At 36.1% G+C, this 24,896-nt stretch overlaps 1 protein-coding gene across 2 annotated transcripts in view; it reads right to left on the reverse strand.

Annotated features, from left to right (window-relative positions):
- Positions 1-407: 407 nt before the first annotated feature.
- Positions 408-24,896, reverse strand: part of BTAF1 (B-TFIID TATA-box binding protein associated factor 1) — a 131,971-nt gene continuing 107,482 nt past the window's right edge. For both annotated transcript variants that reach the window (XM_073240707.1, XM_073240706.1), the window contains exons 29-38: positions 17,767-17,844; positions 17,498-17,627; positions 15,712-15,853; positions 15,490-15,620; positions 13,662-13,787; positions 12,101-12,253; positions 6,536-6,747; positions 4,900-5,059; positions 4,463-4,633; positions 408-3,016 (exon numbers count right to left, since the gene is read on the reverse strand). In XM_073240707.1, the coding sequence (XP_073096808.1) occupies positions 2,873-3,016; positions 4,463-4,633; positions 4,900-5,059; positions 6,536-6,747; positions 12,101-12,253; positions 13,662-13,787; positions 15,490-15,620; positions 15,712-15,853; positions 17,498-17,627; positions 17,767-17,844 (1,447 nt within the window). In that variant the 3' untranslated portion in view covers positions 408-2,872. The remainder of the gene's footprint in view (positions 3,017-4,462; positions 4,634-4,899; positions 5,060-6,535; positions 6,748-12,100; positions 12,254-13,661; positions 13,788-15,489; positions 15,621-15,711; positions 15,854-17,497; positions 17,628-17,766; positions 17,845-24,896) is intronic.

Consider the following 24,896-nt stretch of genomic DNA (forward strand, 5'->3'; position numbering starts at 1 on the left):
TCACTGGTATTTACTTTTATATAAGCTTATATAACCATCTAAAAGGAATAGGTGGTTCAACATACTGGTTCAAAGTCCCAACACCCTTGTTACCATTTTACTAAGTTGAAAGCATAGAATATTTTTTTGAACATTGTAGATATACACATGTAACAAAATTTCTACCCAGAACCCCAATTTTTAATACTTCTTTAGTGGTAAAAACTTAAGATTTTCCTACAGGAAACACCAGTAATGACTCTGATAAAAATACAGATTCAGAGAGTAACTATTTGAAAATTTATGTAATAAACACAAAAAGGAAATAGTACGATATCCATGAACCCATTACCCAGCTTAAGTTATTATCAGCATTCTCTCATGCTTATTGCCCACATACACACATTTTAATGATCACATCCACATAATTAACAGCTATAAGAATTTTTAATGTCATTCACTATTCAATTTTCCCCATGTATCCATTATTCTTTAACTACTGTGACTCTAACTGGGGCACTTAATTGAGATGACAGTTGGCCTTTAAACATGGTTTGAATTGCATGGGTCCACTTACATGTGGATCTTTTTCAATAAATGTATTAGAAAATATTTTGGAGATTTGTAATTATTTGAAAAAACTGGCAAACTGCATAGACTAGAAATATAGAAAAAATAAGTCATGAATGCACAATATATATTTAAATCTATTATAAGAAAGTAAAATTTATCAAAACTTACAAACCATTTCATGATACCAGATTTATAAATACATATACAAAATATGTGTTAACTGGTCAACAGTAGGCTATTAGTAGTCAAGTTTTTTATACAAATTTTCCACTGTGTAGAGGGGGGTCAGCATCCCTAACCCCCATGTTATTCAAGGGTCAACTGTACTTAGTTCTTACCTGTTTGTGTTTTTATTTGGAAATCTGGAATGTGTGATTTAATTTTGCACAACTCAAAAAACGTTATTTTTTAAATGTTGTGCCACACTACCTCTTACTATCTATCTTTTTCCACTCAGAGGCAATCACTATTATCATTTTCCTATCTATACTTCTAGAAATATTTTACTCTTTTAAAATTTAAACTTCCTAAATACCTAACTTCCTAGACTCTGAACTTTCACATTGGAAAAACAACTGATGGTGTGAATTCTTCTGCCTTTTTAATTATATATTGCTCTTTACATATTCTTAAGAAAATGTCAATTACTATTAGCTATGTTAAATGAAATAGGCTGTTTTATGGAAACAGCAGATTCAACAGGTATATTGGCTCAGATGCCCAGTGCTATGCACAGTGGATGTTCTGTGTAAAGCCACTACTTTCCTTTTGGTCTTCTACAATTTGAATATGAATCCTAAAAAAAAAATGACCATTAGTACAAAAAAAGGCATTGAGCTTTTTTTTAGAAACTTTATATATGAACTAGTTATTTTAATCTTTTGCTTTTTCTAGTGCTCATTTCCCATAAATAATACACAGTTGCAGATATTTTACAGTTTCATTTTTATTCTCTTGTGGAATGCTAGTTTTAATGTTACAGTATGGTTGTCAAGGCTACTGAAATGTGATGAATGTCCATGTCTAAATGCTGCAGAACAATATAACTTTAATGATTTTTAAACAAAAAAGTTATTACATAGCTGAGGTCTGGTGGTTTTTAAACCGGTGCCTATGTGTATGGCCAGCCACAAACCTTGGGGATGTTTATTACCTGTACATGTATATACAAATAGATTCCATAGATAGTATATGCACACAGGCATGTATTAATTTATGTGTGAAATTTATAAAATTATATACATACACATACATGCATATCTATATACATATACCACCCTCACCATGGAGCTCACTTGTCTAACACTAGTCACCTGCAAGCCCAATTATTGCTGCCCCGTATAACTACCTGATTTTAGTGCCAATACCAAGCACCTGTCCAGATACAGGATAGGTATGTCTGTGCATATAGATATGTGTATTTATGTATGTTTGTGTATAAAAAGGAATCATTTATTCTCCCTTTTGTTTTAGTCATGCATTACTACAATAAACAGTCTTTTCAGCATAGGTTTTTGAATTCTAAACAGTGTAAAATCTACTTCTGGAAAACTGTATATATCATAGTTACAAAAAATATATTATATATATATGGTTGAAACCTATTGAGTACATATGTTCTCTGAATCTGGCTATATCCTAGCCATTAGATAAATTAAAACACACCCTCTTATTAGGATGCTATGATAGCCTTAAATAGACTTTATTACCTGTATTTAGAGAGGTTGATATATTTTAAAAGTTGTCAAAATGATGTTAAAGATTTGAAAAATGCTATGCATATGCATTAAATATATAAAGGTTTCCAAGGGCCCAGTTCAATTCATTGTCTGAGATTTTCCTGTTCTAAGAGTGACCAATATTGTAGTCATTATTCTTAAAATTATGGCTCATTAAGGCTTTTATACAAAAACCCTATTTTTAATCATTTATAAAAACAAGTTCTATTTAAAAGAAAAAAATGTACATGAAACTACTAAAGTACTCATGGATACTATCCTGTACAAAGTGACTATGTAGACAGGAGGCTCCAGCAAGAACACCTCATGATAGTACATGTAAACCTGGTTTGGTTCCTCTGCTTTGCAGCTATTCAGCACATAAAATTTAAACCATTTCACATTAACATTTAAATTTAATACAGTGCAAATATTTGAGAATAACTTGTTCCCCCCAGTGAAACAAGAACCAGCGTTATGCTGTATATTCTTCAGATCTATTTACACATTGAGCTAAAAGTTCACCATAAACATTGAAATTTGCTGAATATCAGCAGAAATGTAACTGAACTAGCAGCGATTGCATTTACAATATTCGATAGTTACTTGAGAGAATGCATAAAATTTTCCAGGCTGTACTCTGAATCATATTGTTCTTGATCCCAAAGATCACTCAGGTTTTCAAGAATTGATTTCATACTTGCTTTTCCAGAAGAAGAGGTATCAGCTTTTTCTGTTTTGCCATCCTTAAGAAAAATTGGCAGAAAGACAGAATGAAAAATTAACTTCAGAAATTATATTTTCCTTTAAAATATCATACTTAACACTGCACTTACTCAACAGAGTTGAACAGTTCAAGTAATGGGGAAGGAAGTTCATGATCTCTTAACAGACTGTTCTACTTTCCGACAGCCATAGCAATCTAACGCTTTTTATTTGGGAAAAATTAAGCTTAAAGGTGAATTAGAAGAACATTATAAAGAATTCATTGATAATTACACCACATTGGTTTTGCCATTCTCTCTCCCCTGTATGTATGAATCAGATTACATAGTTATCAGCTTTTTCCCATGATTACTTGGGAGTTAAGTTGTAGACATTATTCCCCTTTATCCCTAGAAAGGAATCAGCCCATACTCCTAAGAACAAGGACGTTCTCTAACATAGCTGAAGTGCAAAGATCAAATTAAGGAAATTTAAAACTGATATATTAAACTGATTTAATAGACACAGTCCATATTCAAATGTTGCCAACTGTCGCAATAGGATCCTTTATGACAATAGCTTTTGCTTTCCTGGAACAGCCCCTGAGCCCATTTATGCTTGCTGAAAGTCACCTGTTCTTTCAAACAGAATAAGAGCTATTTGAAGATAGCAAACCATGTTTCTTTGAGCCTTCTTTTTTCTAGGTTACACAGTTATTTCTACCGTGTCATATATGATATGATTGAAGAACTTTCCTCCATTTTGGCTACCTCTTGGGAACTTACTAATTTGTTACTATTTAAAATGCAGGACTCAGAACCAGATGTAATATTCTAAATGTGGCTTAACACAGAGTATAGTTGAACTATCTCTCTCAAATTTAGACATTACAATTCTATTAGAGGTAGTTTAATTACAAGGTCATTTCTCACCTTAATTTATACTGAGTGTGCAGTTGATTTTCTGAACCTATGCAGGATCTTAAATCCAACCCTGTTTTAATTATTAGATTGACCAGTATTTCAGCTGCTGCATCCTCTGATTATGGATTGTTATCTGATTTATTAGTTCCATCACCCACAAGGGCTAACATTGAGAAGCCATACAAAATACCCTAAGTGTTTACATATATTACCTTCAGTTATGTAGTGATGCAGGCATTTTTATCCACCCGGAGGAGTACATTCAGATAAGTTAATTTGCCTAAGGTCGCCAGTTAATAGGAGGCTAGAAAGGCATACCTATAGGTCAGTAACTCCCATGATAGCTGTCCTTTAGCAGGAAAGGACCAAGGAAATGTTGGGCAAAGCACTGGAGACATCAATCAGAAAGTTAAACATTCCCCAGTATCCTGGGCATCAAAAATGCCCTCAGGGATTGTTCAGTTGCTGCTAAAGTGAATGCCTTTCACTGCTTCCTTTAATACTCTCTCCAAGCAGTCCCAGTAAGTCTGAATACAAATATAACAAATTGTGTAAGTTCTTTACCTTATCAAGAGTAAACAGATCAAGAAGTTGATCTGTCCCCATACTCTGCAAACTAGAATTCTCTTGGCTAATCACAGTATTTGCTATGTTCATCTTGAATTTCTGCAAACCCATTATTTTTTCTTCCAGTGTTCCTCTGGTTATCAATCGGTACACATTAACCACACGTTTCTGAATGAGAAGAAGAAGTTAAGCAATGGTAGCACAAATAAATTGATAAGGTTTATCAAGTCAGGAGGCTTGCATATTTGTACTAAGTACCAAACTACTATCTAATTAAGTTGTTTTTCCTTTATCTGTCTGGACCCATGAGCTTAAAATATTTGCAGACAATATTAGGACTGGATAGTTTCCCAGGTTTTCCTAGCCCAAGCACTTTGTTTAATGCATGAGGAAGTAGTACCACCAGTTAACACCTGTGAGTGGTGACTTTTTACCTGCCCAATGCGATGGGCCCGGTCCATGGCTTGTAGGTCACGCATGGGATTCCAGTCATGTTCCACAAATACCACTGTGTCAGCGCCTGTTAAGTTAAGCCCCAGGCCACCAACGTGAGTTGTAAGTAAGAGAACATCTATAGATGGATCATTGTTAAACCTAAAGGTATAGATATTAAAAAATAAGGTTAGTACATTTCTTCCTAAGGTTCCTGTAATAGAAACTGGAATGTCTGATAAAAATTAAAGAGTACAAATGAGAACACTGCTTTAAAAATCCATGATACTGACATTTCTGTGACCACGTGGGATGAAACTATCTTCCTTTAAATATGTAATACTTTTAATAGCAAAAAGAATGTATTCTGAAACATGTCAGAAATTTCATGAAGAGAAATAAGTCCATTTAGGTTGTATTTTAGGGTATCAGATAAAGACCAAGTGGCAAAAAAATATAACTAAGTAGTAATTATAATTAAGGCAAAACACAATATGAACCTTTAATGTATGGAGACAGAATTGGGGAAAAGGCTAGATCAGTCAGGGAAGGTAAAGGATGAACGTTAAGGGTGGCTACTATTGTACAAGTCCTAGAATATACTGACAAAGGACTCTAGTAGCTTCTAGGAAAAAGAAAAACTTATTACTAACATTATTACCAAGCTACCATTTATTGCATTTTCACTATGAGTTAAGCAATGGGCTTTGTACTTTATAGCCATTGTTATTTAATTGTTACAATACCTCCATAAATATATTATCATTGTCCTTAGAGAGACTCAGGCTGTGTGGATGATAAATAGGTCCAAGAGAACACTGCCTACATAGTAGTCAGGAGTCAAACCAGGGTCTGACTGCCCTAAACCCCTTTCATAGGTCTCGTAACTATACCACGCCTAACAATCTCTTACGGATGCTTGCTAAAAATGCTTACTCTTAAAGTCAGCAGGTCTGGGAGAGAAGCTAGCAGTCTGCATTTGAAAACCCAATCCTTGAGATTTCTACAGTAGTCTGCAGACTACAGACACTGCACTCATAGACTGTACTTTCTAGCTGGGCCAGCTTCCAACTTGTTCTCAGAGAGTCTCAGCGATCAGTATACAGACTTTAGCTAAGCCACTGTATGCTTCTTCCTACCTCAAACCCCCCCAAAATATGAGGGGGAAAGTAGTCTATTTTTTGTTGCTACCTTAAGTTTCTTTCATACCTTTCAGAGTGCTTTCCTAATATAGTCACACTTCTTTTTTTTTTTACTAAATATTCAATTATGTTTCTGTAGTTCTGTATTTTAAAAAGGATTTAGTTGAAGTGTAGCACAGAGAAGACAAGTAGTGACTCTGTGGCATCTTACTACGCTGATGGACAGTGACTGCAATGGGGTGGGGGTGGGGACCTGATAATATGGGTGAATGTAACCCATAGTAACCACAATGTTTTTCATGTGAAACCTTTATTAAGAGTGTATGTATCTTTAAAAAAAAAGGGGTTGCCTTAAAAAAAAAAAGGGTTGAGCTGAATTACACAGTAATAAAACACATTTGCAAATACTTATCCAAAGAAATATTTCATGAGGCAAACTTCTATGTAAGTAATAACCAACTACAGCACAGTTTACAAGAGTTTAGAAGCCACCTACCGTGAAACAATGGAATGCCTCTGACCAGGAGGTATGCTGCCATCTAATCTCAAATAAGTGACAGAGGGTAAGTGAGGTTTGAGAAGATCGTGTTCTACTATATCAAGCATGCTTTTAAGCTGACAGAAGATCAGTATCCTGTGCTGGGCCACAACAGACTCTGTGCCACTCTCTGAAGTGCTGCCATTTCCCAAACCACAGTCCAAAAGCAACTTGAAAAAAGAATCAATGGTTACACAGGTGTTCAATAAAAGTAGGCAACCAATCTCACTATGACAAATATTTCTCTTGTGTTGAGAAAACATTAAGCTTACCTGTAACCTCGAAAGTAGATTAGCACTTTCGGCTGCAATCTGTCACCCTGCAGCATGTGGAACTGGCTTATTAGCACTTTCTGGTCACCTCTTCAGGAGGTTCTCTAATAGCCTTTTTCCCCTTTCCTTAATTCCCTGAGGCTCACTAGAGCCTTACTAAATGTTTATGGAAAGTGAACATACCCAGGCAAATGATTCATGAAGGGTAATGAAAGAAGAGAATGTGAATATAAGTAGGTCTAGGAAGGCAGTACAGCATGGAGAAGACAAGTAGTGACTATAGCATCTTACTATGCTGATGGACAGTGACTACAACAGGGGTGGAGAGGAATTGATAATACGGGTGAATGTTGAAACCACTGTGTTGTTTATGTGAAACCATCAGAAAATTGTCTATCAATCAATGATATTTTAATTTAAAAAAAGTGTGAAGAAAACATAACGAAGCAGCTAAATTTGGCAGAAATAAAAATTGCAAAAAAGAAAGAAGAGAAACCAAATATGTCAAATTTGGGGTTAATTATTATTCCAATTAACAATTGGAAACAACCCAGCCATATTACAGTTAGGAGAGGGTAAGGTCAATTATGGTTTTGACATATTGGAACTCTGTATATCCATTAAAATGTTTTCATAGTATGTTTACAATGTAAGAAAATACTCATGTTGGAATAAATGAAAAAATGATATTGATACTGCACAGTATGATTAAATGACTAAAACATCTTTAGAAAGCACTTGAAAATAACTCAAGATTAACAGTGATCTAAAAAATAATAATAATAATAATTTGATGCTGGGGGCAAAACAACATTCTTTTTTAGCCCTTAAATTTTTTAGATTGCCCTAGGCTTTTTTCCTCTCCTTGGCATATGGTATATACCACCAAGGAATTCCTTCTAATGGAATAAAGAAATCTGATAAAAGTAATTATCCCTATTGTTTAACCCCTGAAGCTGTAATCAAATTACCATCAAACCAAGTTTCATGGTAAAAATCCCATCGAGGGTGTTGTAGGAGAATATGACTATGTGGTATCCAGTATAAAGAATGTGGGATCATCAGTCATTCTATATGGCTTCTATACATTTACCAGAATGTCTGTGTCAAACATATTCAATTATCTCAGTTCCTTAGGCAGCGGTATCACAAACCTTACAGAAAATCAGTCATATTAAGAACATACAACTAAGACTCGTATCCAAGTCCACACATACCAGACAATCTTTCTAATGATCTTTCCATGTAGCTGTCCTACTGGGTGTATGCACAGATAATCTGGCCTAAGTATTCTTGTCTGGTGTCACAACTGGCATTCTGGTTTTCCCAATAATTTCTTATAACTCGAGTATGCTCTGAGAGACTGATGAACTTGAAATGTCCTGACAAAATCTAGCTCATGGCCTTGAAGAATTGACTAGACTCAAAAAATGGGTACCAAAGCCACCTGATAGGGTGTCTTGGAAGCCAGGTGCCTCCCTAGAGACAAGTTTAATTTTATCCTGCACTAACTTCAGTATATGCTAAACTACCCCAGGTTTTTCAAGCTATTCCTCATATAAAATGGCTTAAATTATTTTATCTTCCATTCATAGTGCCCACAACTATAAATGATACTCAAACTCTAATCTGACTGGAACAAAATATAGTGAAACCATTAATCCCACCCAAGATTTATTTTACCAGTAGCTTTATTTACCAGCAGCTAATTCATACAGTAGGTATATAGTGAACTTGCCATCATATCAAACTCAGCACTACCCTATATGAAATGTTTGCCAAGTCTGACAGAATTTGTATTTAGTATAGTGTTTTCTCTTAAAATTGACTCTGCTTATCTCCATTAAATAGCACATAGAGTTCCAGTTCACTTTAGCCTCCTAAAATTTTTAAGTTTAATATTATTAATTTTTCTGGCAATATTAATACTTCTGGCACTATTACTTGCTTATAAACATGTTTCTATATTTCTAGTGCCACATATTTAAAAAGCAAGTAAGACTTCTCCCCTACTTCAAACAATAGACATGTTTTAGATGAAAGCAAGCAAGCAAGCTAGTTCCCCTCTTGAGAAACTTTACTCTCAGAAAATGGAAAAGAAGTGTTCTAGAAAAACCGCCTTGAGTATGGCCAGAAACAATCTGGACCTAAATTGCAGAGTTCCTAAGCATGTTAATTCCAGACACTTTAGGATGACGAGAAACACACTAAAATTAGATCAGTTTAAATAATAATTCTAGGGGGGTGGGGAAAGTACAAAAAGATAAACTAAAAACAATTTAAAGCCTGTGTGTGATATATTTAAAATGTGGATGAAGTTCAAATTTTATTTTAAAATAGATCTAATTCACTGATTCCTTGGCTAACTTAAGTATATCTTATAGCTTTACCTTATAGCTGATTTATATACAAAGTTTGGTCCAACAAGAAAACTATTTCATATATCAATCATCTAAAGGTAACAGTCATTTTTCAAGTCCATTCTTTTACACTTAATGATATAAGGATATATACCTGGATGTCATATATATCATTATATAACACTTTCTATCCTAACCCATATGAAATCTAAAAATCTTCTTCACTAATAATTCTCAATGGAAGTTAGACCAGAATATAAAAAAGGCTAAAACAAACAATAAAGTCCAGATTTTACAATGAAATATTAATTTTGAAGACTAGTTAGAACTAAATGGTATAACTTATAATGAGTTATAAGAAATACATATTCGGTCATTCATATGACCAAATATATATTTCCCGGGTATATTGGTCTTCACAGTTCCTGAAAACACTGCAGTCTTAAAGTTGAAACGGGTGTTTTGTCATGTTAATGAGACTTCTGGACCTACCCCCACCCACGGACGGAGGCTGGAGGTTGAATCAACCAATCACTTATAATTTAGTCAATCATGACTATACAATAAAACCCTCACAAAACCCCAGAAGAAGAGCTAATCTCTTGCTCTGCCCTGCTGGCTCTGCTCTGTTGATTCCTGCCTCTTGGTCAGAGACAGCTTCTATGCTTGGGGAACCAGAACGCCTCCATGTGCCTTCTAGCCAGGCCCAAGCGTAGAGGACAGACACTCCTTTATTCGGGACCTTGCCCTATGTCTCTCTTCATCTGGCTATTAACCTGTATCCTTTATGAAACTGGTAAACGTAAGTGTTTTCCTGAGTTCTGCGAGCCGTTCTAACAAATTAATAGAACCTAAGGGGGAGGTCGTAGGAACCTCCAATCCATAGCCGCGTCTGGAGTAGTGGGTGGAAGGCAGTCCTGGACAGAGCCCTTTACCTGGGAATCTGGTGTTGTTTCTGGGCAGATAGCATCAGAACTGAGTTCTCCAGCACCCTGCTGGTGTTCGAGAATTACTTGGTGTAAGTATGTGTGGGAAGACATACTTACACACACTGGAATTGGGTCAGGGTACCCAAATGAATTCATACTACTATTAATGCTGTGTATAATACTGTTACTGTTATACATATATGTAGGGGAAAAATAAACCATTGCATTTGGTGTTGGAAGGGTGGGAATCGCATTAGTGTTAACATTTTGGTTCTTAAAATTGGCTCTTTTAATTTAACCTTTTGAAATCTTAGAATTTTTTTAAAATTCCATTTTCAAAAGCTATACCAAAAGAGTGACATGAGCAAAATGGCAGAGTAGGCAGCTCCCAGTAAAACTCAGAGAGAATCACAGACACACACAAGACAAAGAGAAATCTTGAAAGCAGCAAGAGAAAAAAGTGACTTGTGTAAAAGGAATCCTCAATAAGACTAACACCTTATTTCTCATCTGATTAAGGATGTAATATCTAGAATATAAAGACTCCTAAAACTCAACCAAATGACAATCCAATTAAAAAATGGTTAAAGAACCTAAAACAGTCATTTCTCCAAAGAAGATATACAAATGTCCAGTGAGCATGTGAAAAGACACTCAACATAATTAGTCATTAGGAATAGCAAATCAAGTGAATGATGAGATACTACTTCATACATACTGGGATCACAATGATAAAAAAATGGAAAACTGACGATGTGGGGAAATTGGAACCCATCACATTGCTGGTGGAAACTGTAAATGGTACAGCTGCTGTGGAAAACAGCTAGGTGGTTCCTGAAAAAGTTAAGCATATAATTGTGCAATTCCACTCCTAGGTCTGTATCTAAAAGAACTGAAAAGTGGGACTCAAACAGATACTCATAAGCTAATGCTGACTACAGTATTATTCACAGTAATGGTGGTAACAACCCAAGTGCCCATCAACATATGATTGTGGATAAAGAAAATGTAGTATATACCTAATAACAGCATACTATTCAGCCAAAAAAAGGGAAGTACTGATACATGCTACAACATGCATGAACCTTGAAATAAGTAAAATAAACCAGTCATGAAAGGACAGATATTGTATGACTTCATGTACATGAAATATTTAGAACAGGCACTCATACAGAAAGTAGACTAGAGGTTACCAGGGGTTGGGGGAAAGGAGAATGAGGAGTTATTGCTTAATGAGTACAGAGTTTCTATTTGAGTTATGGAAAAGTTTTGGAAATATACAGTGGTGATGGTTGCCTAACACTGTGATGTAATTAAAGCCATAGAACTGTACACTTAAAAATGGTTAAAATGGCATGTATTACGTTACACAGGCAGACCTCAGAGATATTGCAGGTTCAGTTCCAGACCACTTACATAAAGTGAGTTTCTCAATAAAGCGAGTCAAATTAATTTTTTGGTTTCCCAGTGCATATAAAAATTATGTTTACACTATATTGTGGCCTATTAAAGTGTACAACATTATGTCTAAAACAAAACGTTCATACCTTAATTAAAAAATACTTTATTACTAAAATTGCTAACTACCACCAGACCTTTCAGTGAGTAATAATCAGTGATCACACGTTATAAAAAATATAATGTAAAAGTCCGAAATATTCCAAGAATGATCAAAATGTGATACACAGACACAAAGTAAGCAAAGCTGTTGGAAAATGGCATAAAAAAATGCCACAAATCTTCAATTTGTAAAAAAAAATATATTATCTGCAAAACTCAGTAACATGAAGTGTGTCTCTATATATTTTATCAGTTTTTTAAAAAGCTATACCAAAAATTTAACAAACCAAATTAAAAAATAAAAGAATGGTAAACACAAGTGATCTTTTGAAAAGTACATTTACCTAGTGTTACAGATCAGGAATGTGTAACATGCACCCAACACCTAACAGATCTACTTACTTGTTTCAAAGCTGAGAGTTTGGGGGCATGCTGAATATCATGAAGAGAAGAATTCTGAACTGCCAGTCTTTCAGTAGTACTCTTGAACTCTGGATGTTGAGGTGTTAAGACTAATGCTGGATGGTTGCACAATTTACGTAAGTACTGTAATGCCTTTAAGGGGGGAAAAACGTATATGCAAGTGACTTCACATGCCACAAATGTTTGTATCTCAGTATCTTTCCCTATGCGATTCCACCTATCTAGAATGCTTTGCTCATTCTTCAAGAACCAGTTCAAGTATCTGATGTCTTCAACTGTGCTCCTTGCTCAGTATTTCTTTATGAGAGCATTTATTGTAACTTGTGTACTGTTTATGTCTACTTAACCTTCTAGACCTTGGCACAAAGAGTGTCTTTTCATTAGCTCCCATAGCTAACCCTTTCCCACTCCTCATCAAAGTGCTTGATAATGCTTATAGATGCTTCTGGAGCCAGGTATCATTTCCTAAAGGAAGTTTCTTAAACTTCAGTGGGTATAATAATTTCTTGAATAGTTTATAAATCCACAAATCTCTCCCCTCTATGCAGTATTCTGATTCAGCAGAGGGCAAGGTGGAGCTAGACGGTTATTTCAAATTATTTAAGAATCAGAACCCTACATGATCTTTTCTTTCTTTTTTCTGATCCAGCCATACCTTTTTCTCTTTTACCTTTTACTTCCCTTATGATTTGGGTGTCACCCTTGGCACAGAGATTTGCATTAGCAAGCCCCACTAACAATGGGTTAAGACAATGCTGAGCACTATGACAGAAAATGTGGGAGAAGTATGAGCCTTCACTACCACCTTTCCCCTCTTCTATCTTTAAAAATGCTATAGTATTTATTGGGGACAAGGGAATTTGGGAGGTTTTCTATGGTAGAATATTTCAAATGGAACAGAAAAAGTGAGTCAACACCATTTTTTCAGTTGCTATCCCTCGAGCACATGAGGTATTATCTGTCTCAGGACTTCTGTACTTTTGTATCCTCTGCCTAGAATCATTTTCCCACACCTATCTGCGTTCCTCAATCCTCCTTCAGATCTCTGCTCAAATGTCACCTTCTCAGTAAGGCCATTCCTGATCCCTCTATAAAAACAACAACCCACTCTGATTCCTATACTGTATAACCCATACTTTTTTCTCTTACACAATATATATTTTACTTACTCATTTTATCTGTACAAGGGAAGGAGTCTATTTTGTCCACTGCTTTAATCCCTAAGCTTAGAAAAATTATATTGCTTTGTGTTAGGCTTATTCCAGTATTTTTTTAATAGAAAGCAAGAGCCTGTATTCTAAAACCCTTCATCTAACACACACACATTGCATTTTTACATTTAATTTTAGTATTAAATTTCTTATTAGTAATTATGAACTCATGAAAACAAATTACATTGGTGTTTTTACCTATTTTTAAGAATGTATACATAATATTGAGAAAATTTGAATAAACCTATATTTTAGTGTTCCAAGTAAAAACTGTTGCAATGGAAAAAAACATTCCTCAACAACATTTAAAAGTAAACTGTAATCTATACCTGGAATACATGGCCTGTAGCTTTAAGCTTTGGTTTTTCAGTTTCTTCAGAAAGTGCAGCTGAAGAAACTGTTTCATCAACATCACACTTGGCACGAGACTTAGCAAAATCCTCATAAAGCTGAACCTGTAAAATTTCCCCCACAAAAGCAAAAAGTATATTTATTTTCAGTTGTTAAGAATGTAACTAGAAAATGACATTAAGAACAGTAATTTAAATCACCCTTCACTGAAGAAAATGATGATACCCATACTTCATTGCTCATTACAGATTAGCCACTGTATCTGGGTAAATTCCTTTGAAGTTACATTTAGAAAATACATTAGGTTTGACTGCTAAAATACTAAAAAACTAGTCAAACAGTCCTACACCCAAGTTTTCCACTCTTTTCAGGAGATAAATGTATTAACAATGAAAGAGAACCTGAACCCTTACAAGTAAAGGAGAAAATATTTCTTATGTGAAGTTATATGGTCAAAACACTAAGGTATATTCCAAGAGACCAAATTTTAGAAGAATACTACGGCTGCCGAAAAGGGGAATTCATATTAAGTTTAAAGCATTCTTTGTGGTCTGGGTTACTACTTCATACATGCTAAAACAATGTAAAAAGGAAGAAAACCTAGAGTGCTAGAGAGTGGAAGTCAGAGTATAAAAATGTGTGGATGCTAAATAAAGCCAAATGTCACTTCCCTCTCCATCTCCCTTCCTCCAGGCTACTTAAACATTTTTTATGCCAGTGTTTTACTACCTCTAGTATATCTCCAGTTTTTTTTTAACATCGCACCTTTTCTTTATTGTACTTATTTTTAAAAGTTTTCATCTTTTACCCCTATAATAATCAAGAAATATTAATCCGATTTTTACAAATGAGGAATGGAACCCAAAAGAGAGGAGGTAGATAATATAAATGATCACAGAGCTATTAGCATCTAGATTAGAGCAGTGCCCACTAAACTCAAGTTGTACAGATAATGCTGAGTAACAGATTAACTGTCTATATACACTGGAGGTTAAAAAGGTAAATTTCTGGATATGTCTGTACATCTTCTATTCATTTGACCATACTAAATCAATGTAATACTGAAACAGATTGATTCATGCTAACCTAGAACATAAGTAGTCAACAGAAAATTCTGATTATAGGACATGTCTTACTAAGAGACAAGGGACAGTTTCTCCTTACAAAATATTACACAAGGAAAGGCATACAATAAATTCCATTGATAATGGTCTCTGTGTACAAAACCAGAACTGTGCAGAAGCCAAAATTTATTTTAAAAATTTATGGACAATACACTAATATTTTAAAAGGGATAAAGTCTCACTACCTAAGGTTTGAAACTCAGCGCTGATATATTTTAAGATATAATAACCTTGAGCAAGTTACTTGACTTTTCTGAGCTTAATTTCCTTATTTGCAAAGATGGAGATTGACAACATCTATGATGCTGTTGTGAAGTTTAAACATTATAGGCAGATTTTTGGCCCCAATAAACACTGGCTTATTTCTTCTTCAATTAAACCTTGGAACTTTTTCAATTAACTAGATATAAGAAAGCAACTATGATACTAGATTTTGTTTCAATGCTATATTCAAAATGAACATGCCAAATGTATACCCACATATCCAAACAGATTCATTTAGGTCTTAGCTACATCTGTTTGAAACAAAATATTCCTAAAGTCTAGAGAAGGAGAAGCTAGCTTAGAGTGATAAAGCCGAAGGTTAATCAATCCCCCTTTTTCAATATTTTTGTGGCTTATTCAAAGCATTCTACTAATAAACATACCACCAAAACCACAATCACAATCACTAGATTCCTACCTGGAGAGGACTAAGAGTGCAATAGTAGTCCTGAATAATTTTAGGTGGAAGATCCTGCAAAACATCTTCTTTCATTCTTCTCAAAAGAAATGGAAGGACTTGACGATGCAGAGCATCCATTGCAAGAACACCTGTTAATATTAAGGGAAAACAGGTTCACAGAAGTTAGTAATTAATTATATTTTCTTGCACAGACTATATAATTATATCTCTTTTTCATACCTGCTTCTTGTTCTCGACTGGAACTTCTAGCATCCCTGCTTGCTAATATAGGTTTACCATATCGAGCAGCAAACTGGCGTTCAGTCCCCAAAAATCCTGGCATGAGGAAGTCAAATAATGACCACAGCTCCAAAACGTTGTTCTGAATATAAGAAAGGAACACCAGTTATCTTCTGTACTGGGATTATTTCCTTAAACTTAAAAATGGAACATCAATGAAAGCATGGAAGAGAAATTACAACCACATTTTTAGGTATTCAGTTTAAGACTGTAAAATTCATGTCAGCATGCTTAGTTAAAAGCCTCTATCCTATTTAAAGTCCCCTCCACCAGAACAAGCCTTAGTCCACTGGTGGCATCCATCAAGCAGTAAATAGAAGAGCAGTAAGATGAACATGTTTCGGATTATTTTAACTTTGACATTCAAGTTAACAGCAAGATTTTTAGGAATTTGGCCAGTATCACCACTTCAGCAAAAGAAAACCTAGAAGAGTGGTCATAGGTCAAGTCTATCCAGTATTTATGGGCTGTAAGAAACAGGCACAGGTTCTTTCCAGTGCTATTGCTGAAGTTTCATGGAAAAAATAAAGGAATGCACACCTTTTCATTTTGGATGTTTTCCCAATTATGTGTGGAACCTAAGGCACAACCCCACCTCCTAACCTCTTCCAGAAGCCCTCCCAATTGGACACCCTCCCAGTCTCAGTCAGGCTCTCGGCTGCCATGGCTCCTAAGTGCAGAAACTCACCTTACGGCTTTAGGGCTTTGTGCAGGTGGGGAAGGGGGAAAAGGAAGGCCTTTAAGCAATCAAACAGAAAACCAAAAAACTTTTGTTGTAGAGCAATTTACTTAAAAATACTGTGAAGTTTTCATATAAGTTTAAATTGAAGCAAAACAAATCTTGATAATTCCAGCCCAGAGTCTTTTTTCTCCTTTTAAGTGTATCTTCTGTTCTATTACATTTTTAAATGCTTATAATTATCTCTTGTGCTTATTAAAATCTCCATTTTGTTCACTTAATGGATAAAACCCCAACACTTATAATAATCAGCCCATCACCAAAAATACATTTAAAAGAAAAGTAACAAATACATAAGTAAAGAACTATCAAATTTTCTTAGAGGAGTCTTTGAGGTCACCTGGTGTTTACCCTCTCACTAATTGGAGAATGGTGGAGGGTGTCTTCCCATCAGAGTTGGCTGGCCAAGCTAGGTGTGAACATTTGCAACCAATTACTCTGGAAGGTAACAGAACCTCTCAAAGGTATCTAAAGACATCTACATATTCACCCATTTACTTTCCCAAGAGAAACCTCTACAATCTCTCCTTTCAATTGCCTAACCAACCTCAGGTATTCACACCTCTACTATATGATGATTTACCTCTGAATCAGCCCTAGCTTTTCAATGTTAAATCAGACTGTGGTTTAACACTACAGAAGGAGAATAGCCAGCCAGTGAGGAAGAGAGGGCCAAACTAGTGTCCCCCCCATACTCTTAACACAAGGCTTCTATCTACACAGCCCACATTTAAAACTACATTTTAATTACATGTAACTACATTTAAACTACATTTCAACCATAACTTTTAAAACCTGGTTTGCTCAGCTACTGCTGTACACTAAATGAACCATTATAAAAGCAAGCTAATAATTAGAAATGATTCTGATACACTAAAAAAAACAAAAAAACAAAAATTCTTCTTTAATTCACTGACAAATGCCAAGCCTGCTCTCCACATGGCAAAAAAAAAATTTTTTTTTAGAGAGAGAACAGTAAATAATTACCTGGATTGGTGTTCCAGAAAGAATAATCCTGTAATTAGCAGTCAGTTGTTTTACTGCTTTTGACAATTTTGTTTTTCCATTTTTGATGACATGGCCTTCATCAAGAATACAGTAGTTAAATTTAATATTTCTAAGGGAGAATAAACAAAAAAATGTAGCACCTTTTACTGTATGTCAGGATCTATATTAAGATTATTGAGGCAGTGAAATTTTAAGTCTCTTCAAATCTGATACTAAGTTTTTCTGAAGAAAAAAAATCTTAATCTTACCTAAAGAAATCTATGTCATTCCTGACAACATCATACGAAGCCACTATAAGATTGTGCCTTTTTACTTGATGCTGTAACCTGTATTTTAAAAATAAAGAAGATTAGGAAACAGGGAATCTGCAAGGACCGTAATGTAATTTAAAAGTAGAAATTACAGCTACTATTTTATAAGGTGCTTTTTGTTTGCCTAAGCCCACATCCCCTCTGCTTCAGTGACGACAATGACCCTACTGCCTGCCATTCTTATGACTTGGCCTTGTTGTCTTAACTCAGTCTGTTTAGAAAAGAGATCAGGAGACAGGATTAAAGATGGCAGCGTGAGAGATGAGACAGAGGTTTCCTCCTAAAACTGCATATAATACGAAAATATAATTAATACAACTAATCCTGAAAGAGCAACAGGAAAGAGGACTGCGCCAAACTGCATACACCTGGGGAAAAGAATAAACCTCATGGAACAGGGTAATGTACCAAAGCTGTGGCCTGGCGGGACCCAAGCCCTTCCCCAACCTCAGCTCACCGGCGGGTGGAAGAGAAATGGAGCAGGGAGGGAGTGGAAGCCTGGGACTGCTGAATACCTAACTCCAGAGATCTGCTCTGGAAGCACAAACCTACATTTCATAGTGCCTTCATGGTACTCTCATGATTAGTGAGTTGGAAAGCTAAGGCAGAATTCCTGGAGAGACTGAGATTCCAGCCTCTTGTGGAAAGCAGGGATCCATATCCAGCTGCTCTGAGACAAAAGAAAGGCGGGCAGTCTGAGAGACTTCCTAACGGCAAGAGGGCTGCTAAAGGGGCAAGGATTGCACAGAGCTTACTGCTCAGGAGAAAGGACAGATAAACAAAATTGTCCAGGTGCACAGAGGCTTATACCTGTGTGCTCAGCTCACTGGTTCTAGCAGTGGAGGCAGGCATAGTAGCCGGGAAGCAGGAAACAGCTCTTTCCTCCCCCCAGGCACCAATACCGCTCCCCTGCGAACACCGACATTGCTTCAGGGACTGAGCAGCTCCAGAGAGTAGAGCTCTGGGCACTAGAGGGCGCCAGATACAAATATGAAATGCCAAAGGAAACTGGTTCAAAGTAAAATTATGAATACAACAGCTGAGAAAGATTCAAATGAAATCGACTTCATGCATCTTCCTGAAAGGGATTTCAAAATAAAAATCATTAACATACTTATGGAGGTAGAGAAAAATATTCAAGAACTCAGGAACAAATTTAGGATGGAGATCCAATCACAATGGAGGGTATTAAAAGCAGATTAGATCATCAGGGAAATGCAAATAAAAACGACAATGAGATATCACCTCACACCAGTAAGGATGGCCAGTATCGAAAAGACTAAGAACAATAAATGCTGGTGAGGATGTGGAGAAAGGGGAACCCTCCTACACTGCTGGTAGGAATGTAAGCTAGTTCAATCACTGTGGAAAGCAATATGGAAGTTCCTCAAAAAACTAAAGATAGAAATACCATTTGACCCGGGAATCCTACTCCTTGGACTTTACCCAAAGAATACAACTTCTCAGATTGAAAAAGACATATGCACCCCTATGTTGATTGCAGCACTTTTTACAATAGCCAAGATATGGAAGCAACCTAAATGTCCATCAGTAGATGAATGGATAAAGATGTGGTACATATACACAATGGAATACTATGTGGCCATAAGAAACAAACAAATCCTACGATTTGCAACAACATGGATGGAACTGGAGAATATTATGCTCAGTGAAATAAGCCAGGCAGAGAGAGACAAATGCCAAATGATTTCCCTCATTTGTGGAGTATGACAATGAAGCAAAACTGAAGGACAGAATAGCAGCAGACTCAGAGACTCCAAAAAGGGACTAGTGGTTACCAAAGGGGAGGAGTGGGGAAGGGTGGGTGAGGACAGAGGGAGAAGGGGATTGAGGGGTATTGTGTTTAGTACACATGGTGTGGGGGATCACGGGGAGAACAGTGTAGCACAGAGAAGGCACATAGTGGATCTGTGGTATCTTGCTGCACTGATGGACAGTGACTGCATTGGGGTATGGGTGGGGACTTGATAATATGGGTAAATGTAGTAACCACATTGTTTTTTCATGTGAAACCTTCATAAGGGTGTGTATCAATCATACCTTAATAAAAAACTAAAAAAAAACAGATAAGCTATGGTGGAGGAGATGATAAATGAAATAGAAATTAGAGAAGAGGAATACAAAGAAGCTGAGGCACAGAGAGAAAAAAGGATCTCTAGGGGTACCAGAAGAAGAAGAGAGAGAAAAAGGGATAGAACATGCCTTGAGGAAGTAATTGATGAAAACTTCCCCAATTTGGGGAAGGAGATAGTCTCACAGGCCATGGAGGTGCACAGATCTCCCACCACCAGGGGATCCAAGGAAGACAACACCAAGACATATAGTAATTAAAATGGCAAAGATCAAGGATGAGGACAGACTATTAAAAGCAGCCAGAGAGAGAAATAAGAAAACATACAAAGGAGAGCCCATCAGCCTATCATCAGACTTCACAGAAGAAACCTTAAAGGCCAGAAGGGAGTGGCATGATGTATTTAATGCAATGAAGCAGAAGGGCCTCAAATGAAGAATACTTTATCCGGCAAGAGTATTATTTAAATTTGAAGGAGGGATTAAACAATTTCCACATAAGCAAACACTGAGAGAATTTACCTCCCACAAACCGTCTCTAAAGTGTATTTTGGAGGGACTGCTATAGATAGAAGTGTTCCTGAGGTTTAATAGCTGTCACCAGAGGTAATAAAACCACAGTAAAGAAAGTAGAACAGTTAATTACTAAGCAAATGCAAAATTAAATCAACTACCCACAGAGTCAATCAAGGGATAGACAAAGTGTACAGAATATGATACCTAATATATAAAGAATGGAGGAGGAAGAAAAAGGAGGGAAAAAAAAGAACCTTTAGATTGTGTTTGTAATAGCATATTAAGTTAGTTAACTTAGACTCTTAGATAGTAAGGAAGTTCACCTTGAACCTTTGGTAACCACGAATCTAAAGCCGGCAATGGCAATAAGTACATACCTATCGATAATTGCCCTAAATGTAAATGATCTGAATGCACCAATAAAAAGACACAGAGTCACTGAATGGATAAAAAAACAAGACCCATCTATATGCTGCCTATAAGAGACTCATTTTAAACCCAAAGACATACACAGACTAAAAGTGAAGGGAAGGAAAAAGATATGTCATGCAACTAATAGGGAGGAAAAAGCAGGAGCTTCAGTACTTGTATCAGACAAAATAGACTTCAAAACAAAGAAAGTCACAAGAGACAAAGAAGGACATTACATAATGATAAAAGAGTCACTCCAACAAGATATAACCATTATAAATATGTATGCACCCAACACAATAGCACCTACATATGTGAAACAAATACTAACAGAATTAAAAGGGGAAATAGAATGCAATGCATTCATTCTAGACTTCAACACTCCACTCACTCCAAAGGACAGATCAACCAGGCAGAATATAAGTAAGGACAGAGGCACTGAACAACACATTAGAACAGATGAACATAACAGACATCTACAGATCTCTACACCCAAAAGCAATAGAATACACATTCTTCTCAAGTGTACATGGAACATTTTCAAGAATAGATCATATACTAGGTCACAAAAAGAGCCTCGGTAAATTCAAGAAGATTGAAATTGTACCAACCAGTTTCTCAGACTATAAAGGTATGAAACTAGAAATAAATTACGCAAAGAAAATGAAGAATCCCACAAACACATGGAGACTTCACAACATGCTCCTTAATAACCAAAGAATCAATGACCAAATAAAAACAGAGATCAAGCAATATATGGAGACAAATGACAACAATAACTCAACATCGCAAAATCCATGGGATGAAGCGAAGGCCATGCTAAGAAGAAAGTACACTGCAATACACACCTACCTCAGGAAAGAAGAAAAATCCCATACGAACAGTCTAAACTCACAATTAACAAAACTAGAAAAAAAAGAACAAATGAAGTCCAAAGTCAGTACAAGGAGGGACATAATAAAGATCAGAGCAGAAATAAATAAAATGGAGAAGAATACAACAATAGAAAGAATCAGTGAAAGCAAGAGCTGGTTCTTTGAGAAAATAAACAAAATAGATAAACCCCTAGACAGACTTATCAAGAAAAAATGGAAGTCTACACACATAAACAGAATCAGAAAAGAGAAAGGAAAAATCACTCAGGATACCACAGAAATAATAGCAATTATTACAGAATTCTATGAAAAATTATATGCTAACAAACTGGATAACCTAGAAGAAATCGACAGCTTTCTAGAAAAATACAACCTTCCAAGGCTGACCCAGAAAGAAACAAAAAATCTGAACAGACCAATTACCAGGAACAAAATTGAACTGGTAATCAAAAAGCTATGTAAGAACAAAACTACGGGACCAGATGGCTTCACTGCTGAATTTTATCAAACATTTAATGAAGACCTAATACTCATCCTCCTTAAAGTTTTCCAAAGAGTAGAAGAAGAGGGAATACTTCCAAACTCATTCTATGAGACCAGCATTACTCTAATACCAAAACCAGGCAAAGACACCACAAAAAAAGAAAATTACAGACCAATATCCCTGATGAACATAGACGCAAAAATACTCAACAAAATATTAGCAAACTGAATTCAAAAATACATTAAAGATCATCCACCATGATCAACTAGGATTTATTCCAGGGATGCAAGGATAGTACATTAGAAAATCCATCATCCACCACATCAACAAAAACAAGGACAAAAAACAAATGATCATCTCCATAGCTGTAAAACCATTTGACAAAATTCAACGTCCATTCATGATAAAAACTCTCAACAAAATGGGTATAGAGGGCAAGTACCTCAACATAATAAAGGCCATATATAACAAACCCACAGCCAACATTATACTTAACAGCGAGAAGCTGAAAGCTTTTCCTTTAAGATTGGGAACAAGGATGCCCATTCTCCCCACTTCTATTGAACATAGTACTGGAGGTCCTAGCTACAGCAATCAGACAACTCAAAGAAACAGAAGTCATCCAGATTGGGAAGGAAAAGTTAAACTGTCCCTGTTTGCAGATGACATGATATTGTACATAAAAAATCCTAAAGAAGCCACTCCAAAACTACCAGATCTAATATCTGAATTCAGCAAAGTTGCAGGATACAAAATTAATACACAGAAATCGATGGCATTCCTATACACTAACAATGAACTAGCAGAAAGAGAAATCAGGAAAACAATTCCATTCACATTTGCATCAAAAAGAATAAAATACCTAGGAATAAACCTAACCAAGGAAGTGAAAGAACTATACTCTGAAAACTACAAGACACTCATGAGAGAAATTAAAGAAGATACCAATAAATGGAAACACATGTGGTGCTCATGGATAGGAAGAATTAATATAGTCAAAATGGCCACCCTGCCTAAAGCAATCTACAGATTCAATGCAATTCCTATCAAAATACCAACAGCATTCTTCAACGAACTAGAGAAAACAGTTCTAAAATTCATATGGAACCACCAAAGACCCTGAATAGCCAAAGCAATCCTGAGAATGAAGAATAAAGCTGGGGGGATTATGCTCCACAACTTCAAGCTCTACTACAAAGCCACAGTAATCAAGACAATTTGGTACTGGCACAAGAACAGACTCACAGACCAATGGAACAGACTAGAGAGCCCTGATATAAATCCAACCACATATGGTCAATTAATATATAATAAAGAAGCCATGGACATGCAATGGGAGATGACAGCCTCTTCAATAACTGGTGTTGGCAAAACTGGACAGCTACATGCAAGAGAATGAAACTGGATTATTGTTTAACCCCATACACAAAAGTAAACTTGAAATGGATCAAAGACCTGAATGTAAGTCATGAAACCATAAAACTCTTAGAAGACAACACAGGCAAAAATCTCCTGAATATAAGCATGAGCACCTTCTTCCTGAACGCATCTCCTTGAGCAAGGGAAACAAAAGCAAAAATAAACACATGGGACTACATCAAACTAAAAAGCTTCTGTATGGCAAAGAATACCATCAACAGAACAAAAAAGGAATCCTATACTATGGGAGAATATATTTATAAATGACATATCTGACAAGGGGTTAACATCCAAAATATATAAAGAACTCACACACCTCAACACCCAAAAAGCAAATAACCCAATTAAAAAATGGGCAGAGGATATGAAGAGACAATTCTCCAAAGTAGAAATTCAGATGGCCAACAGACACATGAAAAGATGCTCCACATTACTAATCATCAGGGAAATGTAAATTAAAACCACAATGAGGTATCACCTCACACCAATAAGGATGGCCAGCATCGAAAAGACTAAGAACAACAAATGCTGGTGAGGATGTGGAGAAAGGGGAACCCTGATACACTGCTGGTGGGAATGTAAGCTTGTTCAACCATTGTGGAAAGCAGTAGGCAGGTTCCTCAAAAACTAAAAATAGAAATACCATTTGACCCAGGAATCCCACTCCTTGGAATTTAACCAAAGAATACAGCTTCTCAGATTCAAAAAGACATATGTACCCCTATGTTTATCGCAGCACTATTTACAATTGCCAAGATATGGAAGCAACACAAGTGTCTATCAGTAGATGAATGGATATAGAAGATGTGGTATATACACACAATGAAATACTATTCAGCCATTAGAAACAAACAAATCCTACCATTTGCAACAACATGGATGGATCTGGAGGATATTATGCTCAGTGAAATAAGCCAGGCGGAGAAAGACAAGTGCCAAATGATTTCCCTCATTTGCGGAGTATAACAATGGAGAACTGAAGGAACAAAATGGCAACAGACTCACAGACTGCAAGAAGGGACTAGTGGTTACCAGAGGGGAGGGGTGTGGGAGGGTAGGTGGGAGAGACGGAGAAGGGGACTAAGGGGTATTATGTTTAGTACCCAATGTGTGGGGGTCACAGGGAAATCTGTACACAGATAAGACAAACAGTGAATCTGTGGCATCTTACTACAATGATGGACAGTGACTGCATTGGGGTATTGGTGGGGACTTTATAATATGCGTAAATGTAGTAACCTAACTACATTGTTTTTTCATGTGAAACCTTC

The sequence above is a fragment of the Manis javanica genome, chromosome 7 (assembly GCF_040802235.1).
Source record: "Manis javanica isolate MJ-LG chromosome 7, MJ_LKY, whole genome shotgun sequence".
Classification (NCBI taxonomy): Eukaryota; Metazoa; Chordata; class Mammalia; order Pholidota; family Manidae; genus Manis; species Manis javanica.